The sequence below is a fragment of the Oryctolagus cuniculus genome, chromosome 6 (genome assembly GCF_051225735.1).
Source record: "Oryctolagus cuniculus isolate XC-2025 breed Fujian yellow rabbit chromosome 6, ASM5122573v1, whole genome shotgun sequence".
NCBI lineage: Eukaryota > Metazoa > Chordata > Mammalia > Lagomorpha > Leporidae > Oryctolagus > Oryctolagus cuniculus.
Window position 1 is genome coordinate 45,990,430 of NC_142872.1, and position 20,377 is coordinate 46,010,806.

The 20,377-nt window shown below is 41.4% G+C and overlaps 1 protein-coding gene across 3 annotated transcripts in view; it reads right to left on the bottom strand.

Moving 5' to 3' along the window:
• Nucleotides 1-16,630: 16,630 nt before the first annotated feature.
• Nucleotides 16,631-20,377, bottom strand: part of CLINT1 (clathrin interactor 1) — a 70,005-nt gene continuing 66,258 nt past the window's right edge. For 2 of the 3 annotated variants that reach the window (XM_008255332.5, XM_089334984.1), the window contains exons 11-12: nucleotides 20,090-20,294; nucleotides 16,631-18,364 (exon numbers count right to left, since the gene is read on the bottom strand). In XM_008255332.5, the coding sequence (XP_008253554.1) occupies nucleotides 18,018-18,364; nucleotides 20,090-20,294 (552 nt within the window). In that variant the 3' untranslated portion in view covers nucleotides 16,631-18,017. The remainder of the gene's footprint in view (nucleotides 18,365-20,089; nucleotides 20,295-20,377) is intronic. The other variant, XM_008255333.5, reaches the window with a different exon arrangement.

Here is a 20,377-nt window from a genome sequence, read left to right on the forward strand (position 1 = left end):
CCACATCCAGCCATGGACGCTGAGCTCTCTAGGAAGAGTAGCAGAGCCCAGACAGTGAATCTCACGTTGATGCTGCTCAAATACAGAGAAGATCTTCTCCCAAGTCTCTATTTCTCATTGTTGTGGCTTTCTATAAGTACCACATGGCTCAAAACAAATGACTTTTCAATTTTCATTTCATTATAATTGACATTGTAATCTGTCAATTGTCCTTCCATATGTCTCTGTCCGCCACATCAAGAATTAAATAGGTTTTATGTTGAAAAGAAAAAGCCAAACTATTGTAAACCACTGTGATAGACACATTAATTATGAGTTATAAATGACTACTAAGGAATATGTGGTATATATCCGCATTTGTGGTCCAGGTCGTCTGTCCTTTTTTAAAATTTGGAACTGGAGGGGCCACCAGCTGCAGGATATGGACCATATGAGTCCATTTCCAATCCAGCTGTCTGCTGATGTGCTGGGAAAGCAGTGGAAGATGGTCCGAGTGAGTGGGCCCCTGCACCCATGTGGGAGACACAGAGGAGGCTCCTGGCTCTTGGTTTCTGGCTTCAGGTCAGCCCAGCTCTGGCCATGGCAGCCATTTAGAGAGTGAACCAGAGGATGGAAGATCTCTCTCTCTCTTTCAAATAAATAAATAAATCTTTCATTATTATTATTATTATTTTTAGAATTATTTATTTATTTGAAAGTCAGAGTTACACAGGTAGAGGAGAGGCAGAGAGAGAGAGAGAGAGAGAGAGGGGTCTTCCATCTGTGGGTTCACTCCCCAATTGGCTGCAATGGCCAGAGCTGTGCCTATCCGAAGCCAGGAGCCAGGAGCTTCTTCCGGGTCTCCCACGTGGGTGCAGGGGCCCAAGGACTTGGGCCATCTTCCACTGCTTTCCCAGGCCATTGCAGAGAGCTGGATTGGAAGAGGAGCAGCCGGGTCTCGAACCAGCGCCCATATGGGATGCCGGCACTGCATCCCATAGCAGCAGCTATGTAGCAGCAACTTTACCCGCTACACCACAGCGCCGGCCCCAATAAATAAATCTTATATAAACAAACAAACTGTGGAACTGGATCAAGATAGTTGGGCCTTGAGGCAGGAAACAGGCTGTGCTGACTCCTTGGATGTGTGCCCGATACTCATGAGCAGATTCCTCAGGATCCTTTGCCCTCCCTCAAGGATAGACAGGGTGAGAGAGAGCAGGTGTGCCAGGGAGAGGAGCTGCAAACACATCCATAATGCATGTCCTGGGTCTTTCCTAGCAGCTCCTTTCTCACACCTGCTAATCACCAGATCATTTCAACTAAACAGCCTAATGTAAAATAACTTTTAATGTACCACCTCCAAATGTGTCTATTCATAAGATAGATACCTGTACTATTGCTAGGTTGTATATTAAGCATGAGACACATACACTTTCTAATAACTTAGATAAAACAGATTCAAGTGTGGGCCAGCATTGTGGCTTAGTGGGTGAAGCTGCCTTCTGTGATGCTGGCATCCCATGTGGGTGCCCGTTCATGTCCTGCTGCGCCACTTCCAAGCCAGATCCCTGCTAATGGCCTGGGAAAAGCAGAGGAAGATGGCCCAAATATTTGGGTTCCTGCCACCCATATGGAAGACAGGATGAAGCTCCTGGCTTTGGATTAGCCCAGCCCTGGCCGTTTCAGCCACCTGGGGAGTGAACTAGCAAATGTAAGATCTCTCTGCCTCTCCCTCTCTCTCTTCTATAACTCTGACTTTAAAATAAATAGATAAATCTTTAAATAAATAAATATAAATTGATATTCAATTCCTACTGTGCCCCAGTGGGCCATCTGTCATCTTTTTTTTTTTTTTAATATTTATTTGAAAGGTAGAGTTACAGAGAGAAAGAGGCAGAGACAGAGGAAGAGAGATCTTCCATTCACTGGTTCACTCTCCAAGTGGCCACAATGGACAGGACTGTACCAGACTGAAGCCAGGACCTTCTTCCGGGTCTCCCACATGGGTGCATGGGCGCGAGCACTTGGGCCACCTTCCGCTGCTTTCCCAGACACATTAGCAGGGAACTGGATCGGAAGTCGAGCAGCCAGGACTCAAACCAGTGCTCATATAACATCCTGTGGGCAGCAACCTTACCCACTATGCCACAATGCCAGCGCCCATGTGGCATCCTTCTAGAGCTTGTGTGAATCTTCCTTGAAGATCAGAGCTCTGAAAAATTGCAGAAATGTGTCCCATGCTGGTGGCAGACAGATCTACTGCTAGAAGCACCTTAAGAGCAGTTGGGACATTTCTTGCATGAGAATCCAGATGGTGGGGCTGGTATTGTAGTGCAGCAGGTTAAGCTGCTGCCTGAATTGCTGGCATCCCATACGGGGGCGCCAGATCTGAGGCGGCTCTTTGATAATGCAGCTGGGAAGGCAGCAGAGGATGGCGCAAATACCTGGGCCTTTGTCACCCATGTGGGAGACCCCGATGGAGCTGCTGGCTCCTGCTTCAGTGTGGCACAGTCCTGGCTGTTGTGGCCATTTGGGGAGAAAGCCAATGGAAAGAAGATCTTTCTGTTTTCTCTCTCTCTCTCTCTGTCACTATGCCTTTCAAATAAACAAATCTTTTTAAAATAAAGGTATCTGGATAGAAAATGCATTAAATATAAAGTCTAGCCTTTGACCGGTCCTAGAGATTCCCCTGGGAATACTGATCAATACTCTGCAAAAGGTGTGCAGTCACCCTCTATGCCAGTGCTTCCTCCAGTTCTCATATGGCCATCACAGTCTTTGCCATGTCAGGGTACCACAGTGTTGTTATTTTAGAAACAATACTCTTTACATTTTTCTCATGGCTGTACATATGAATGCACTTCAGAAGGATCGTTCCTATCACTACCAGAGAGGAAATGCCAGCTTTGCCTGCCAGAAAGACAGGAATCAACAGGTGCTTAATGATTAAATTTAAAAGGATTCACTTATGTGCTACCTCTGAAACCACCATAAGAACCCGAAACACAAGTTGAGAAATATTGCCTTTAGCTCTCAAGAAAACCAATACCAGATTTGCCAGATCTTCCTTTAAAGGGTTTTGACACCTGTAATCAAGTAAGAGATGATATTCCCAGCTTCAACCTGTGAGTTTCTCTATCCAGCCACTGATCTGAATCAACGCTCAGTTGATATTATCCCTAGCCCTGTCAAATGTCCACAGGTTTCTGTTATTTATTTAAAAGGCAGAGAGAGAGACAGAGACACAGAGATAGAGAGACTGAGTGCTCCTGTCTGCTGGTTCACCCTTCTTCTACCTACAATGGCAAGAGGACAGGATCAAAGCCAGGAGCGGGGAACTCCATCTGGGTCTCCCACATGGGTGGCAGGAACACAAGCATTTGAGTTATCACCACTGCCTCCCAGGATTTGCATTAGCAGGAAGGTGGAATCAGTAGACAGAGCCAGGTACCTTTCTGTGGGATGTGGGTATCCTGTGTTTTAAATGCTGGGGCAAGTGTTCACTCTGTGTTTTGTGTTAAGGAAAATGGTGTCATTTGGTGCTAGTGTGCTGAATAGTTTAGAATTCATGTTCTCTTGAAATATTTTGTCTGAGTTTTTTTCTAGATCTGCCAAACAAGCTATGGGACATAGTTTTTCCTTCCTTCTGGATAATGAGGCTAACTTACTATTTAGCCCAGTGTGACAGAAATGTGATGGGTGGATGAGAGGACATTTGTTTTGGGGATTGAGCACAACAGTATGCTGCACTGATGAAAGAACATCGGTTACACTCAGAGACAGGGGTGAGGGTTCGCAGCCCAGTTATCAGGTATGTACCGAGTACTGTGGTGGCCAGATGTAGACATGAAGACACAGCCTGGCGCTCTCATATGGGATGTCGGCATCGTAAGTAGCAGCTTAACCTGCTGCACCACAATTCTGGCCCCAGTAGCACAGGCCCTTCTGTGGAGTCTTCTTTATGCACAGTTGGCCTGGAGGAGATGGTGGGAGACTCATGTCTGCTGTTGTCTCAGCTGGCCTGTTTCTACTGCCTCTCCTCATGGGACCTTTGCCTGCGCCTGACAGTGGTACTCCACATAGACACACCTGATTACACATTGCACATAACTACCTAAGAGGGCTTCATAAAGTTCATGGAAATGGTGTTTTATGAACAAACATGCAAGGGTTTCAATTTTTTGCACCAAAATAAACTTACCTTTTAATTCCATTTTTCATGGACTTTTTGAAGTCCCCTTAAATATCGTTGTACAAGGGTATGACCACAAAGCCACACACAACTTAAGGGATTTTTCAAGGACAATTCTATTCCTGTCCAACATGAGTATTTCCTATGTTCCTGCTTCTACAAACAAACCTCATAGAAGCGTCCATGTAATTCCTGATCATGGGTTACAAGAATCCTATGGGATTATGTCCAAAAGCTTGGCACCTTGCTGACAACAGAGGTTAATATAATCATGATGGTAATGTCATTATTACTGTTTTACAACCAGAGCACAAACTATTAGGGATGAGTTCTATTCTGTGGTTATTATTAGCATAATTATCAAAAGGAATGGAAGGGATGGAGGGAAGGAGCAAGGGAGAGGGAGAGAGGGAGTGAGAGAGGTAGAGAGAGAGAGAGAGAGGGAGGGAGGGAGTGAGGGAGGGAGGGAGAGAGGGAAGGAGATAGAGAGAGAAAGAGAGAGAGAGAGGAAAATTGATTTTACTTCCCCTGGAGTTACAGAGTTTCTGAAGAGAAGAGTGGATATTTCGACAGACAGGACCTAAGATCTGGTGGAGGCCTCCAGGGTTCTGGTGTCAGGACTGGCCTGTGGCAGTGTTAGAGGAGGAGAAGCAGATACCAAGTGCCAAGTGTGAGAAGCAGCTTCCTTTGGTTGGCACCCATCAGAAGGGGTAGGGGAAGAACGCCTGGGAAGGTAGCTCATCATTAGAAGGCTTGAGTACCTGGATTTGATTCAGCTGGGGATGAGGAGCCATTGACAGTGGTTGAGCTGGGAGAGAAGAGCACCACTTTTGCTAGAAGCATAGAAACCAGGGAGGAGGCTGTTACATATGTTTGTAAGAAGTCATTCTGAGCTCAAAGGAGAGTGGCAGCCAAGGGGAGGGAAGATACTACACATGTTGGCAACGATTAGCTACATATTTTCTGAGAAGATCTCAGATATTTTGTGCTTTTTAAAATTTATTAATTATTGCTGCAGAGAGTTATGTAGTCCCATCTCTTTAAAAACATTTTGAGGGGGCCAGCACTGTGGCACAGCAGGTAAAGCTGCTGCCTGCAGCACCGGCATCTCATTTGGGTGCTAGTTCAAGTCCTGCCTACTCCAACAACCCATGTGAGAGAACCAGATAGAGTTTCAGGATCTTGGCTTTGGCCTGGTCCACCTCTGGCCATTGCAGCCATCTGGGGAGTGAACCAGTAGATGGAAGATCTCTCTCTCTCTGTCTCTCCCCAACTCAGTCTGTAATTCTGCCTCTCGAATAAAATAAATATATATATAACAATTTTATTTATTTATTTGAGAGGCAGAGTTACAGACAGAGAGAGGGAGAGACAGAAAGGTCATCTGTCTGCTGGTCATCTGGCTGCAACAGCCAGACCTCGGCTGATCCAAAGCCAGGAGCCAGGAGCTTCTTCTGGATCTCCTACGTGGGTGCAGGGGCCCAAGCACCTGGGCCATCTTCCACTGCTTTCCCAGGCCATAAGCAAAGACCTGGATTGGAAGTGGAGCAGCCAGGCCTCCAACAAAGGCCCAAATGGGATGCTGGCCTTGCTACTACACCACAGTGCTTGCTGGCCCCAATACATTTTTTTTTACAGGCAGAGTGGACAGTGAGAGAGAGACAGAGAGAAAGGTCTTCCTTTGCCGTTGGTTCACCCTCCAATGGCCGACGCGGCCGGCGCTCTGCAGCCAGCGCATCACGCTGATCCGAAGCCAAGAGCCAGGTGCTTCTCCTGGTCTCCCATGGGTGCAGGGCCCAAGCACTTGGGCCATCCTCCACTGCACTCCTGGGCCACAGCAGAGAGCTGGCCTGGAAGAGGGGCAACCGGGACTAGAACCCGTTGTGCCGGTGCCACAGGCGGAGGATTAGCCTATTGAGCCGCGGTGCTGGCCCCCCAATACATCTTTAAAAAAAAAGTTTCAATGTGTTTTCTACCACTTATCAGTAAGTTTTTTAAAAAGTCATTTTCAAGTATAATGATAAGATTATTGAGGACTTTCACAAGCCACAGCACTGAAAGTTAAATCTCAAAAATGTGGGAAGCCCATGGAAAAATCCCCACCCTGGGACCTTGGACCCAGCAACAGCCAGTGTAACAACAACAATATAAAAAAAACTCCCTGGTCTCAAATTGCACTGCCAACTGAAACCAACCGAACCAATCACCTTCCAGAAAACATGAGAGGGAAAGCAAAGGAAAAATCCAAATATTGAAAAGACATTTACCCTGATTTGAACATCACACAATGTATACATGTATTCAAACATCACATGGTACTTCATAAATATGCGCTTTGTATCAGTTAAATATTTTAAGAAAATTTAAAAAAATAAAAAGGATGCTGTCTTACAAATATAAGGATGGATGAATATTATTTATAGGAACTGATTCTTGGATTTGCTAGTGTCTAAGATAAGCAGGTGGATAGTTGCTTCACAATTGTATAAAGAATTTTTATCTTAAAATTATTTTTTATCATACTTGCATTGCGGATGATGCAAGTTGCAGGGTGTGCCTGAGTGTGGCACTGGAATTCCTTCAGATGAATGTCTCCCACCTGCTTGGGGTTAGAGAGCATTACTGCACATCAAAATCTGTGATTTCCTACTGGATTGTTTACACAATGTTGTCCCATCTACATGTCCTTGCCTACAGTACCACTTCCCTTTGTCATTCTATAATTTAAAAAAAAAAAGCATTTTAAAAAGTTTGATATGTGGAGAAGGAGACTGAGAGAGATATAAATAAACAGAGATCTTCCACCTTCTGATTCGCTGCCCAAATGTGAATCAGCCAAGGCTGAGCCAGGGAAAATCCAGGAGATAGGAACTCCAGGAAGGTCTCCTATGTGAGTGGCAGGGCCTACTCAATCACTTGAGCCATCACTTTCTTCCTCCCAGGGTGTGAATTACCAGGAAGCTGCAATTGAGAGCAAAGCCAAGACTCAAACCTAGGCACGCCATCTAGCAGCATCTTACCCACTATGCCACACACCTGTCCACAATCCATCATCATTTTACATTTACATTACATTACATTTCATCTATAACATGAATGTGTTAGAAGAGGGAGTAGTTGTTGGTATTTTTAATATATATTTTTTTAAGATTGATTCGTGGCCGGCGCCACGGCTCACTAGGCTAATCCTCTGCCTTGCGGCGCCGGCACACCGGGTTCTAGTCCCGGTCGGGGTGCCGGATTCTGTCCCAGTTGTCCCTCTTCCAGGCCAGCTCTCTGCTGTGGCCAGGGATTGCAGTGGAGGATGGCCCAAGTCCTTGGGCCCTGCACCCCATGGGAGACCAGGATAAGTACCTGGCTCCTGCCATCGGATCAGCGCGGTCTGCTGGCCGCGGCAGCCACTGGAGGGTGAACCAACGACAAAGGAAGACCTTTCTCTCTGTCTCTCACTGTCCACTCTGCCTGTCAAAAAAAAAAAAAAAAAAAAAAAGATTGATTTGTTTATTTTGAAAGTCAGAATTACATAGCGAGAGGGGAAGAGAGAGGAGAATCTTCCATCAGCCAGTTCACTCCACAGATGGCTGCAATGGGCAGTGCTGGGCCAAGCCAAAGCCAGGATCCAGGAGCTTCATCCTGGTTTTCCACATAGCTGGCAGGTGCCCAACACATGTGCCATCTTCTGCTGCTTTTCTCAGGCCACTAGGAGGGAGCTAAATTGGAAGCCAAGCAGCCTGGACATGAACTGGCATCCATATGAGATGGTGGCATCACGGGCAGCAGCTTTACCCACTAAGCCACAATGCCAGCCCCTTTAATGTAGCTTTGTGGGGAAAATGACCTTATGTCCCTACAAATATGGAACTACTCTCTGGGTAAAAATTCAAGGTGATATTCTTCTCTTATTTAACAAAAGAGTCACTCACACATCTTCAAGCTTGTAGGCTTTTTCATGTGTCTGACTCCATGGGTTCTTTCAAAGACAACCATAGCCCTGAGCTTAAGATAGACCCACACAATGTTACAATAGATGAATGGATAAACAAAACAGGTATGCACATAGAATGGGATATTATTCATCTTTCAACAGGAATGCAATCCTGACACAGGCTATAACTTGTATGAACCTTGATGACATCATGTTAAGTGAAACAAGGCAGTCAGAAAAGACAAATACTCTAAGACTCCACTTTATAAGGGAGTTACAGTAGCAAAATTCATAGAGACGGGAAGTAGAATGGTGGTTGTCAGGGACAGAGTTTCATTCTAAGAATTTTCTAATTCATTAGATGTCCATCTTTCACCAATTTGTCTCTGATGTTCCCTACCTTTCCCATCTAGAGATGACGCCTTTGATTAAAGTTATCTTGGCAAACAAGCGATTTAGTGGGGAAAAAATGGAAGCCATTTTTGGAAGATCAACATTATAACACTCAAATCAGGCCCTAAGGAAAAAGAAGCTGCATGTCAGACCACTGCCACCATTTTGGGAAGAGTGTTAGTGCCAATGCAGGATACAAAGACACCCTTAGCTAAGAGCTGATTGTTAACCTCCCAAACTCAATGCAATGTGACAGTGACACTTCACAGCACATTGCATCCAATCTCATTTGAAGCTGACAAAGATTGTTTCTGCTTTACATCTATTGGTTTATTAATGGTCTACAGCCTCTTAAGCAGATGCATATTCATTAGGTAGCCAGCTGTTAGGAGGTTCCCAGATGTCGAATGTAACTCTGTCTTGGAACATTTTTTTTTCCTTATCAGGAAACAAAGTAATTGAGGCCTTATTAAAGAACCAGTTAATTACTAAAGCGGTACCTTATGGCACCCTTTTTATCATTCAAATCTCAGAACTCTCGGGATGTCTAAAAAATTTGGTGAAGAAACATATTTAAGAGCCAAGGTTTGTTTTAAGTTTATATACACAGAAACAGTATGTGTAGAGACACACATACATACTTCTACATTGCAGGAAGTGAAGGATGCAATGAGCTCTTAACTGACAAATTTTAGCAATAATCTCCTATCCTTAATTCATTATAGGTATTACATCTAAAGGACAATACTGAAAAACCTACGAAGTTCATTGAAATTACAGAATTTAATAGTGTTCTTTTATCTAGTCTTATTACTTTCCTGTAAAAGAGAGCCACTGAAAAATGTTTTTTTTTGTGTGTGTGTAATCTATGTCTCAAACTTCATGTAAAATTTTGCATTAAAGAGTATTTTTTCCCCATCAAAAATAAGGAAGCTCAACTACTGGCAATGAAAGCAAGGTTTTCAAATAGCTAGATATTACCAAATGCCTTTTTAAATCCTATCCTAAAGTTATCAGTTCAAACACTCCCTTAAGAACACCTTAATCTAGAAATCCCATTTTCTACTTTTTGGTGACTTGTCTCTGTTTCTCAGCTGCAAGTCACAGGAGCAAATATAAAATGGCCAAGAACACTCAATCTTTAGAGAACATTGTGGGGCACCTTTTGAAATGGATTCTTCAACCAAGCAGTCCAGTGACATCCAGCTTCAGCCTGTGGCTTACTTTTAACGTATCTTTTGATCCCTTGAAATACCTTTTTGTTAATATTATTCCATATCTGCTGGATACGAGAGATCTGGTTAATAGCTTATGCTAAGTTACATCACCACATCAACAACACAAACATTTCAGAAGAGACCGGTTTTTATGGGCTCTGGGGCTTATCTCCTGCTGGTGACCTTTAGAAAATGCAAATAGATTACATAAACATAAAGTGCTTACTTTAAAAGCATATTAGTTAACAAGCATTTACTAGCTGTCTGATATGTGTGGAGCAAAACACAGCATCTGGGGACAAAGTGGTCAGGGCTCAGGGGAATATGCCAGAAAAAGCTGACAACTTATCTGTGTGACATGTACAGCCTCTAAATTCAAGAGTCTGAAATATTAAGAGGCGGGTAATGAGGAATGGCAGAATGAAGCTGAATTTGGATTCTAAAGAACAGTCCTAGGAGATGTGGCTTCCCTAAACCATCTTGAATTCTCAGGGCCTCAGTTTCCTCCTCTGTAACAAAGGGATGACAACTGTCTTACCTTCTCAGCTTTGGGCTATCGTGAAAAGCAGGGAAGAAATGAGTGTTAAGACACTCTGTCACCAGTAACATGCAAATTAGTACTACTTGAAATACTCAACTTGCATGTACAAATGAATCTTTAGGTTAAAACAATTCCTGTCTTTCATACTTAAATGAACTGCTAATGAATTTCAGGTTTGACAATAAATAACAAACTACTGCCATACAATTTTCCACTCAGGTTTCTTAACATTCAAGGGAGGCCTGTGACAACCATGGCAAGGGAGGTGCACAGGGCCTTCAGAACATTGCATTCCAGTTGTCTACAGTCCCCATGAGGCACTTCGGAGGGAAATGAATCACTAACCTTAGCATCCTACACACCAATTACTACCAGTCTGTCCTTGCCTATCTGCCCCCCACTCCCTTCCCATTCCATTCCTTTTACGTGAAGCTGCACCCACGCCCACTGAACTTCTGGCAATTCTTTCTCCACTTGGGGGTCTTCATGTATGTACTTTTTCCATGGCTCTACGTTTCCCTCTGGCCTAGCATGGCTGCCACCTTCACATCCTTCTTAAGACATCAAAGTAAAAGTGCCTTTCTCAGAGAGGTATTCATGGATTAATCCATTTAAACTAGGATTCTGCTCCTGTTTTTTTTTTTTTTTTTTTTTTTTTTTTTGACAGGCAGAGTTAGAGAGACAGAGAGAAAGGTCTTCCTTCCATTGGTTCACCCCCCAAAATGGCTGCTACGAGCCAGCAGCCAGGTGCCTTCTCCTGGTCTCCCATGCAGGTGCAGGGCCCAAGCACTTGGGCCATCCTCCACTGCACTCCCGGGCCACAGCAGAGAGCTGGACTGGAAGAGGGGCAACTGGGACAGAATCCGGCGCTCTGACCGGAACTAGAACCCAGTATGCCGGCACCGCAGGCAGAGGATTAGCCTGTTGAGCCGCAGCACCGGCCCCTTCTGTTCTTTCTTAACAGCACCTTGAGCAGTTCCTTTGTAACACTTAACACCTGCCCACACTTCCATGTGACCTTATGGGGAAATTTCTGTTGAATTATCTTAGCTCATAATTTGAGGTGATGCAGGCAGTAGGCACATAATATGAATAAACACATTAAAGCACACTTGGGCAATGGTCCTCTGGTTTGGCACTCCAGTACACTACTGCAATCTCATTTCCTAGTTGGGAATATTTAGGGTTTCTATATCATAATTACAGTGACTCTTTTGGTATTGTTTTCCTTAATTAAAAAAAATTTAGAAGCAGAGAGATTGAGAAATAGAGAGTATTCCCATCCCAGTGATTAATCTTCAAACGACTGCAATGGCTGAAACTAGGCCAGGTTGAAGCCAGGAGCCAGGAACTCAATCCAGGGACCCAACTACTTGAGCTATCACCTGCTTCCCCGGGTGTACATCAGTTAGAAGCTGGAAGCTGGAATCGGGAATGGAGCCAGGACTCAAATTCAGGCATTCCAACAAAGCATGTGGGCATCTTGACCGCTAGACCAACTGCCTATTCATGATTTACTTTTTCTTTTTTAAAATAATCAACTCATATGGTTCTCATTGTATTTGGTAAGCAGAGACACACAGAAATCTTCATTTGCTGGTTCACTGCCCAAATGCCTTCAACAGCCAGAGTTGGGCCAGGCTGAAGCCAGGAGCCTAGAACTCATTCCAGGTCCCCCACATGGGTGACAGGGACTCAAGTACTTGAGCCATTATCTGCCACCTCCCAGCATGAGTTTTAGCAGGAAGCTGGATCTGAAGAAGTAGAGGAGCCAATACTTGAATCAGAGACTTGGATACTAGATGAAAGCAACCAAAGAAGCATCCTAACTGCTGCACCATATGTCTGCCCCTTGATTTAGCTTTCGAAGACTGAAAAGTAAAAAATTAAAAAAAAAAATTCTATGAATATTGGAACCTATTCCACCATCTACATTTTAGTTATACTTGAAAAATAGTTCAATAAAACTGGTTTATAAATCAAACATATTCAATGCTTCCTTACTAAAATTATGTACCTATCCTATGTACTGGTTTACTAACGAAGCTCTCTTCAAATGGGGAAACCAGTTTGGAAATTCCTCTTTCCATGATTTAAAACAAACCTTGTCAAATGTACTGACCCCACTCCCTGATGAGTTATTAGAAATCAAGTCTCCAAGTTGGGGACTGCACAAATTCTCAAAAGCTTTTTTGTTATCTCATTTCTGACTCTCTTCTCTTACCATAAGGAGATAACTGTCATGGGTCACAAGAATGAAACATTATGATGGACATCAAGGGACCAGCAAACAGCTTGGCATTGTCATTTCATGAATTGGATGCAAACTTTGCTGAATTCTTCTTCCGATGGCATGGATCAAATTTATCTAGGAATATGGTCTGGTGCTCTGGCATAGTGGGTAAAGCTGCCACCTGTGGTACTGTCATCCCATATGGGCACCAGTTCGAGTCTGGCTGCTCCATCTGTGATCAAGCTCCCTGCTGATGGGCCTAGGAAGGCAGTGAAGGATGGCCCAAGTGCTTGGGCCCCTGTACCTGCGTGGGAGAGCAGGAAGAAGTTCTGGCTCCTGACTTCAGACTGGCCTAGCTCCAGCCGTTGCAGCCATTTGAAGAGTGAACCAGCAGATAGAATAATTCTCCCTCTCTGTAACTCTGCCTTTCAAATAAAACAAACAAATGCCTCCACCCCAGTTATCTAGTAGTACAGAACACGGATGCAGTATTTCTAAAGACATATCCTTCCGGGGTGTCAGAGAACATTAAGTAGGTTAAATTGCCAGAGCTCCCTCAAAACAGGTCAGAGGCCTTCAGACTTAACCATGACTCTTAATGAAGGCTAGACAAGGATATTCAGGTTTTCTTTTCTTTTTTTTTTTTTTATTTTTGACAGGCAGAGTGGACAGTGAGAGAGAGAGAGAGAGAGAGAAAGGTCTTCCTTTGCCGTTGGTTCACCCTCCAATGGCCGCCGCTGCAGCCGGCGCACCGCGCTGATCCGAAGACAGGATCCAGGTGCTTTTCCTGGTCTCCCATGGGGTGCAGGGCCCAAGCACCTGGGCCATCCTCCACTGCACTCCCAGGCCATAGCAGAGAGCTGGCCTGGAAGAGGGGCAACCGGGACAGAATCCGGCGCCCCAACCGGGACTAGAACCCGGTGTGCCGGCGCCGCAAGGTGGAGGATTAGCCTATTGAGCCACGGCGCCGGCTCAATATTCAGGTTTTCAACTCACCACGCACCCTAACACCCAATCTCTCAGCCGGTTTGTGTGTCTTAGGAACTTACTCTTCCTAATTTTATAAAAGCAAGCTGGTAGAAACACACTACGTTACCAGAATAAATAACCTTAAACATGGTATGAAATTCTATGGTGTAACCTATTTTTAAAATTTAGTACCCAGAGAGCAATCTTCTATGATTGGTGTTCTGCTAATGGTAAAGGCAAAACTAAACTTTTTGTAACTCAAGAAGATCACTTTGGAATAAATCAAGCAATACACAGCATACTAGGAAATAACCTTACCCCCTTAATTACAGCATTGTTGGCCAAGTGCAGTCTGAAAACCACTGAGGTGCTCTGAGGCCAATTCCAGGGAGCTGCAAAGTCTTCTTTCCAACCACAAAACAACTTATCACTCCAGACTGAATCCAGAGATCAGGGAATCCAGCTGTATCCCATTAAGCCAGAGTGGTGTTAAAGACTTGTAAAAATGCGAAACAACATCAAACTTTTATTTTCAAAATTAGTTTATAAAATTACAATTTGATAATATACAATGGATTTAATATGGTTAGACCAACTAACACTTTTAAAGCTTCTCAGTTGCTTCATAAATATCGATAGATATGAAACCACTTCAAAATATTCATGGAAAATTTGAAAGAAAGTTTTTGTGGCTACAATTTTTGAAATCCATGTATTTTTTTCATAATGCAATTTCTATGAACTATTTGAAGATACTTTGTATTCATAGATTTCCCAAAGTTCAAGAAATCCTTTCATGGAGTTTTTAAGTATTTATTTATATTTGAGAGGCAGAGTTAGAGAGAAAGAGGTCTTCCATCTGCTGGTTCACTCCCCAAACGGCCGCAAAGGCCAGAGCTGGGTGGATCGGAAGCCATGAGTTTCTTCCAGGTTTCCCATGTCGGTGCAAGGGCCCAAGCACTTGGGCCATCTTCCATTGCTCTCCCAAGCCATCAGCAGTGAGCTGGATGGGAAATGGAGTAGCTGGGACACAAATGGGTGCCTATATGGGATGTTGGCATCACAGATGGAGGTTTAACATACTACACCACAAGCCGGCCCCTTCATGAATTTTTAAAAATTCTATTTGTATCTGATGACTTATCTGGGTACCACAAGACTACTAAGATCTTAGTCAACAAAACTGCAAGAACTCAATCAAGCAAAAACAGATTTCCACAGCCTGTGAAAGCTGAGAACATTCTAATCAGAGTGGTTCGTGTAGCAAATCCTCTATAAAGGGCTCATTTTATGGTTCCCTCCCTTGCACCTGCCCTTACGTGGTAAGAAGTGAGTCAATATAGTCACAAACAATTCATTTACAATTTCCTTGACAGGTAAAGAAAACAGAGTTAAATTCATGCAGATACTGAACTTCTCATCAGAAAATGCCTCAGAGGTGTCTCTGGCTTTCTTAGCTCTACTTTGCTTTCAGGAAAAAACTTTAATTTGCTGTGTAACTTAAATGACATTCATGTGAACCATTCAGCACAAAGACTGGCAAAGAAAGCTGTCCACATGCAAACACATTCACATCAACAAGAAAATGGGGGACAGGGACACATGAACAGCACATTTGTCAGTGCTGGTGGGTCGTACACATCTTTTAATTATGCAACACTGCAAGACTTTAATAGTTTGTCTTAGAAAAGTCATATTAGGGTCCAGACTGGTCAGGTAAACCGATCAGGACCAGTGAGTGGTGGAAATGGAAACATTTTCCTTACACAATGAATGCAGTGTTGTCCAGGAGAGCTGCTAAGTAAAGCCAGTTTATTTCAGAAACCCATTAGGAGAAGCCATGATCTGTGCCAGTACAAATTTTGCATCTTAGCTGGAAAACTACAACATGACAACTGATCTTCATATTGAGACAATGTAAAGTTCTGAAAGAAGAAAAGTTCTTTTGTATAAAAAAAATCTACTGTTCTGAAAATATTCTGGAGAAAGTACTAACCTCTATCTCCAAATATAAGTGACTATAAAGGCCCCAACTTATTAGTGAACTACTATCACACCCATAACATTATAGGTAACTCAATTAAAAAAATCCAAAGTTCTGTACAAGAACACTGTGTACATGTATGATTCTTCAAGTTTATCAGAGAATTAAATATAATCCAGAAGGAAACCAACACAAATCTGGAGCAGCTATGTAATCATTGTATATAGGGTTGAAAGGAAAGTCTATTTGCCCCTCACAGTATCAGGCAGTAGGAAAAATGGATACAAATAGAACCCTGGGTAGGAAGGCAAAGTGGTATAGGAAGTGTATAAGGGAGCCCAACAGGAAACTGAAGAGCTGTCATCTTGCTAACTCCAAGAGATTTGAGGAAATTCATGCCTTTTTTTTTTTTTTTTTTTTGAGGCATCACTTATTAACCCTTTCAGAGACAAATCCTTATAAATTGGATAGACTCCCAGTGAGACAATTCTGCTTTTCTTTCATGGGCTCTAACACAAAAAATTCTTCTAAGATAGCATCTAACTATGCTGACTAAAAAGGAGACAAGGGGTACCCCGAGTATCCTCAGAGATAATAAATTTAGGGAGGCACTGGTATCGAAAATGCTTGAGAAACCTTACTATAAAAAATTTAAACACAAAAGTTCAGATAAAAAATATTTATTTCCTGTAAGAACCACATATATTTTAAAGGTTGAAGACATATTTCTTAAAGAAAAATTTATTTAACATTATGGGTTTTAAGACATTCTACTGTGCTGCCACCAGAGGTTGGTTTGATTGCTCTGAAGTAACAACACTTGAAAGCTCCTATTCTTTGAAACTAATTTAAACACATTGAATTGTTGAAAGATTAAAAACCACAGTCAGCTAATTACACTCTCTCTCATCTCTTATTCAGCAAATGAATCACTTTTCATTACCACTTAGCTGAAGTACATGAATTTCTGCCTAATTAGAAACGTTGTAGATGGAACATTAGCAAGAATGGAGCAGGTCAGGATATCTGTGCTGCTTCATTTTTAATTCCTAACAGTAGAGTCTGATAGGAAATAACAGAGAAGTCATTAAATAATTTTAAATTATTTATAAAAATTACTTTGCCCAAATTATAATTATTTTTCCCCAAATGGTCTCAAATGTCTAACAGAAAGAAAGAAAAAGCACTTCAACATTGATTTTAATGAACATTTTAATGTTGTGTATAACAGAACATTATGAATACAATGGAAACAAAGTTTTATCAATTTAATAAAAAAATTCAACATAAAGTGGGGAGGTAATAATTTGATAACTATATTATAGTATTTATTTTAAAAAATATTCCCAGCTTGAGGGTGAAACAATTTTGCATTCCAAACTCTAGAATCATGATTTTCATGTGAGCTCAATGCAGAATTACAGCAGGAAAACAAAAACATTTTAATTAATTTCCTTTATTTGTCATTAAATCAATAAAATCTTTGACTGCTACAGGTCTCCTTTAATAATATATATTTAACTCCTCTCTATTGGAACCATATTGCTAATGTCATATTATATACACTCAAAACCCAAACAGAACAAATACTGTATAAAATCTAAAAGTGAACATTGTTGAATTCTAACATTGATATTTAACTTAAGGTTTTAATGGACTTTTACCTTTCAATTTTTTTTGACAAGACACCAAAAAAATAAAAATAAATAGTTTTCTCTTTTGACTGTTCCTGACTTAAATGATAGTTACGGGGATAAACACGGAAGGAAGCTTTGCCAAGTAAATCACTGCAAACTGTAAATAATGACAGCAAAAAACAAACACAAACACTGGAGGGTTCTTTTTTTTTTTTTTTAATTTTAAAGGAAACCATAGAGCAGTCCTGAAAAAAATTTTTTTCCTAGTTCTGCAAAGGATAATTATAGCAGAAGACATGGGAAAAATCCCATAGCTATTACCAATTTCTTAAAGTTTTGTTACAATAAAAATTTGGATAGTATAATAGCAGTGTTGCTGGAACATTAGCAAAAGTATATACATTCCAGTTACCTTTGATTTAGCCATAATCACATATGTATGCCTTTTTTGGACAAAAATATATATTTTTATAAAAAACTGATCATCCAACTTTAATGATTTCATATATGGACTCAAGAATGGTAGTAAAAGGAACAGACCCAATTATGACAAGGCGATTCAGGGACAGAAAAATCAAGTTCCTCAGGAAAAGAAAAGTATAAAATTAGATATCCTAACATTTATTCAGCCCTATTCCAGTACTCCCACAAATTATGATGTTAAATGAATGGGCTCTTTAATTTATAAAGGCCTTCAGTGTTTTCACCACCCATAGGTGGTCTATCCTCACCGGGAAAAATGATTCTGTCTCATCTGAAGTGCTCTTCCCTGGCCTTCTAAAATACTAGATATTTCACTTTTATAAAACAGCTTTTTTGGTTCTTTATTTAGGCTTATTTAATTAACTGATAGAAGAATGGGGAGTTGATTAGCATTTTCCATCCCAGCATCACCTATCTGCACAGATAAAAATTCTTCATTTATTCTGTTTCTTTACAATCTCTTATTTGCTAAAGTTGGCGAAATTTGCAAAGGCATCTTGCTTAGGTTGCACAGTTCCAGAAGTCATGGCTATATTGGGCATGCCCATTCCCATTGTGCCTGTCAAGCCCATCCCAGGAGTTGACATCCCTATGTTCATGTTCATGCCCATCATGCTCTGGTTCATCATTGGAGTATTCCCAAGAGGGGCCATTCCCATGGTGCCAGTCATCACATTGGGCATGCTCATAGGCATGGGTCCCCCCAGCAAAGGGTTAGTTTGAGGCCGGACAGGAAGCATGTTTGACGGAGAACTGAGGTTCACAGCTCCAAAACTCTGAGTCATCACATTCATAGGCTGTTGCATATCTACAAGAAGAAAAGAGACAAAAGAATTTTAACACACTGAATTTTTTTTGAAAGCTTTTATTTAATAAATTTCATAGGTACAGCTTTTTGGAATACAGTGGTTCTTTTTCCTATACCTGCCCTCCCACCCTCACTTCCGTTCCACCCCCACTCCCTCTCCCATCTCATTCTTCATTAAGATTCATTTTTAATTATCTTTATATACAGAAGATCAACTCTATACTAAGTAAATATTTCAATAGTTTGCACCCACACAGACACACAAAGTATAAATTACTGTTTGAAGACTAGTTTTACCATTAATTCTCATAGTACAACTCATTAAGAACAGAAGTCCTACGTGGGGAGCAAGTGTACAGTGTCTCCTGTTGTTGATTTAACAACTGACACTCTCATTTATGATATCAGTGATCATCCAAGGCTCTTGTCATGAGCTGCTATGGAATACAACTATGGAAGCCTACTGAGACACAAACTTGGACATTATTTAGACAGGGACATAATCAAAGTGGAAGTGTTCTCCTCCCTTCAGAGAAAGGTACCTCCTTCTTTGATGGTCCCCTCTTTCCACTGGCATCTCACTCCCAGAGATCTTTCATGTAGGCCATTTTTTGCCACAGTGTCTTGGCTTTCCATGCCTGATATGCTCTCATGGGTGTTTTAGCCAGATCTGAATGCCTTAAGGGTTGGTTCTGAGAGAGTGCTATTTAGGGCATTTGTAATTCTACCAGTCTGCTGTGTGGCCTTCTTCCCATGTTGGATCATTCTTTTCTTTTTAATTATATTAACACACTGAATTCTAATACTGAAACAGCAAAAAAGAAATAGAAAAGAATAATAAAAAGAAAACAATAAAATTTTCCTGACCATCCATACATCTAGCCCCAGTAAAACTCCTTTACAGTAATTTTATTATAGAAGGCTATTCATTTGCCTGGCTGCTCTTGAGAGATTTAGCAGTTGTTGGCCTTGTTTCTCAGAGATGTAGAAAGAATTACAAATGGGCTGGGGAAAAGCATTCCTATAAAATCATCTGTTGAATTCTACGTAACAAAAGTTGTCAAGAGCTAGTGTGAATCAAGAGTCTTAAAAAAGTCTATACTTCTGACTTATTCTATTTTTAGAATATTATATTAAGTAAAAAAATCAGAAGTACAAAGATTTATATAAAATTATGGAGTTACTGATAATAACAAAAAGCTAGAAACAAGTAACCTGAAAAGAGGAATTATACACTGATATGAAAAATAACTTTAAAGATCTAAAAGTCATTTTTCTTAAAAACATTCACAGAGGAAAATGATTATAACCTAATGTTGAATGACAACAGTAAGATACAAAATACATATTCATTCCAAGTATTAAAAATATGCTTAGAAAAGATAAAATTAATGGTAATTATCACTATATTGTGGCATATAGACAATTCTTATTTGTGGATCATATTCTAAAAAGTTTATATATAGCTATTAACTTTATTTTAGTGACCAGTTCCCGGCCCCCAACTCAACACAATACAATAAATATCACACCAAGAGTAAACACAAAGTCAAAGTGCCAGGAGGGACATCAAGTTGAATATTATATGAAAAGATCTTACATGGTTAGTTACCTTCCCTACAGTTTATGTTGTATATTTTTATTTTGTAGCCTGAAGTGGTGCTACTAGCATCTAGGCAAAAAGTTAAAGTACACAGAGAAGTGAGATATCCTGAAATAACTTACTCTGTTGTTGAATCATTGTATTCAGTGATGGCTGCTGGGGTTTGGAAGGCTGCATACCAGGTAGCAAGTTGTCTAGGCTGATGTTTACACTGGGGTCAGACCAAGTTGACGGCAGGGTTTTGCTGACCGATTTCTGGACCATATCTGTATTCTGATTATAGAGAGGATTAGGCTTCTGCAGCACTGTGCTAACATTTTGCAAAGGCTGGAAAATAGAAAAATGCTCTAAAATTTAAGAATCCGCTTCATGAAGATTATCAGATGGTAGCTTAATCACAAAAATTAACT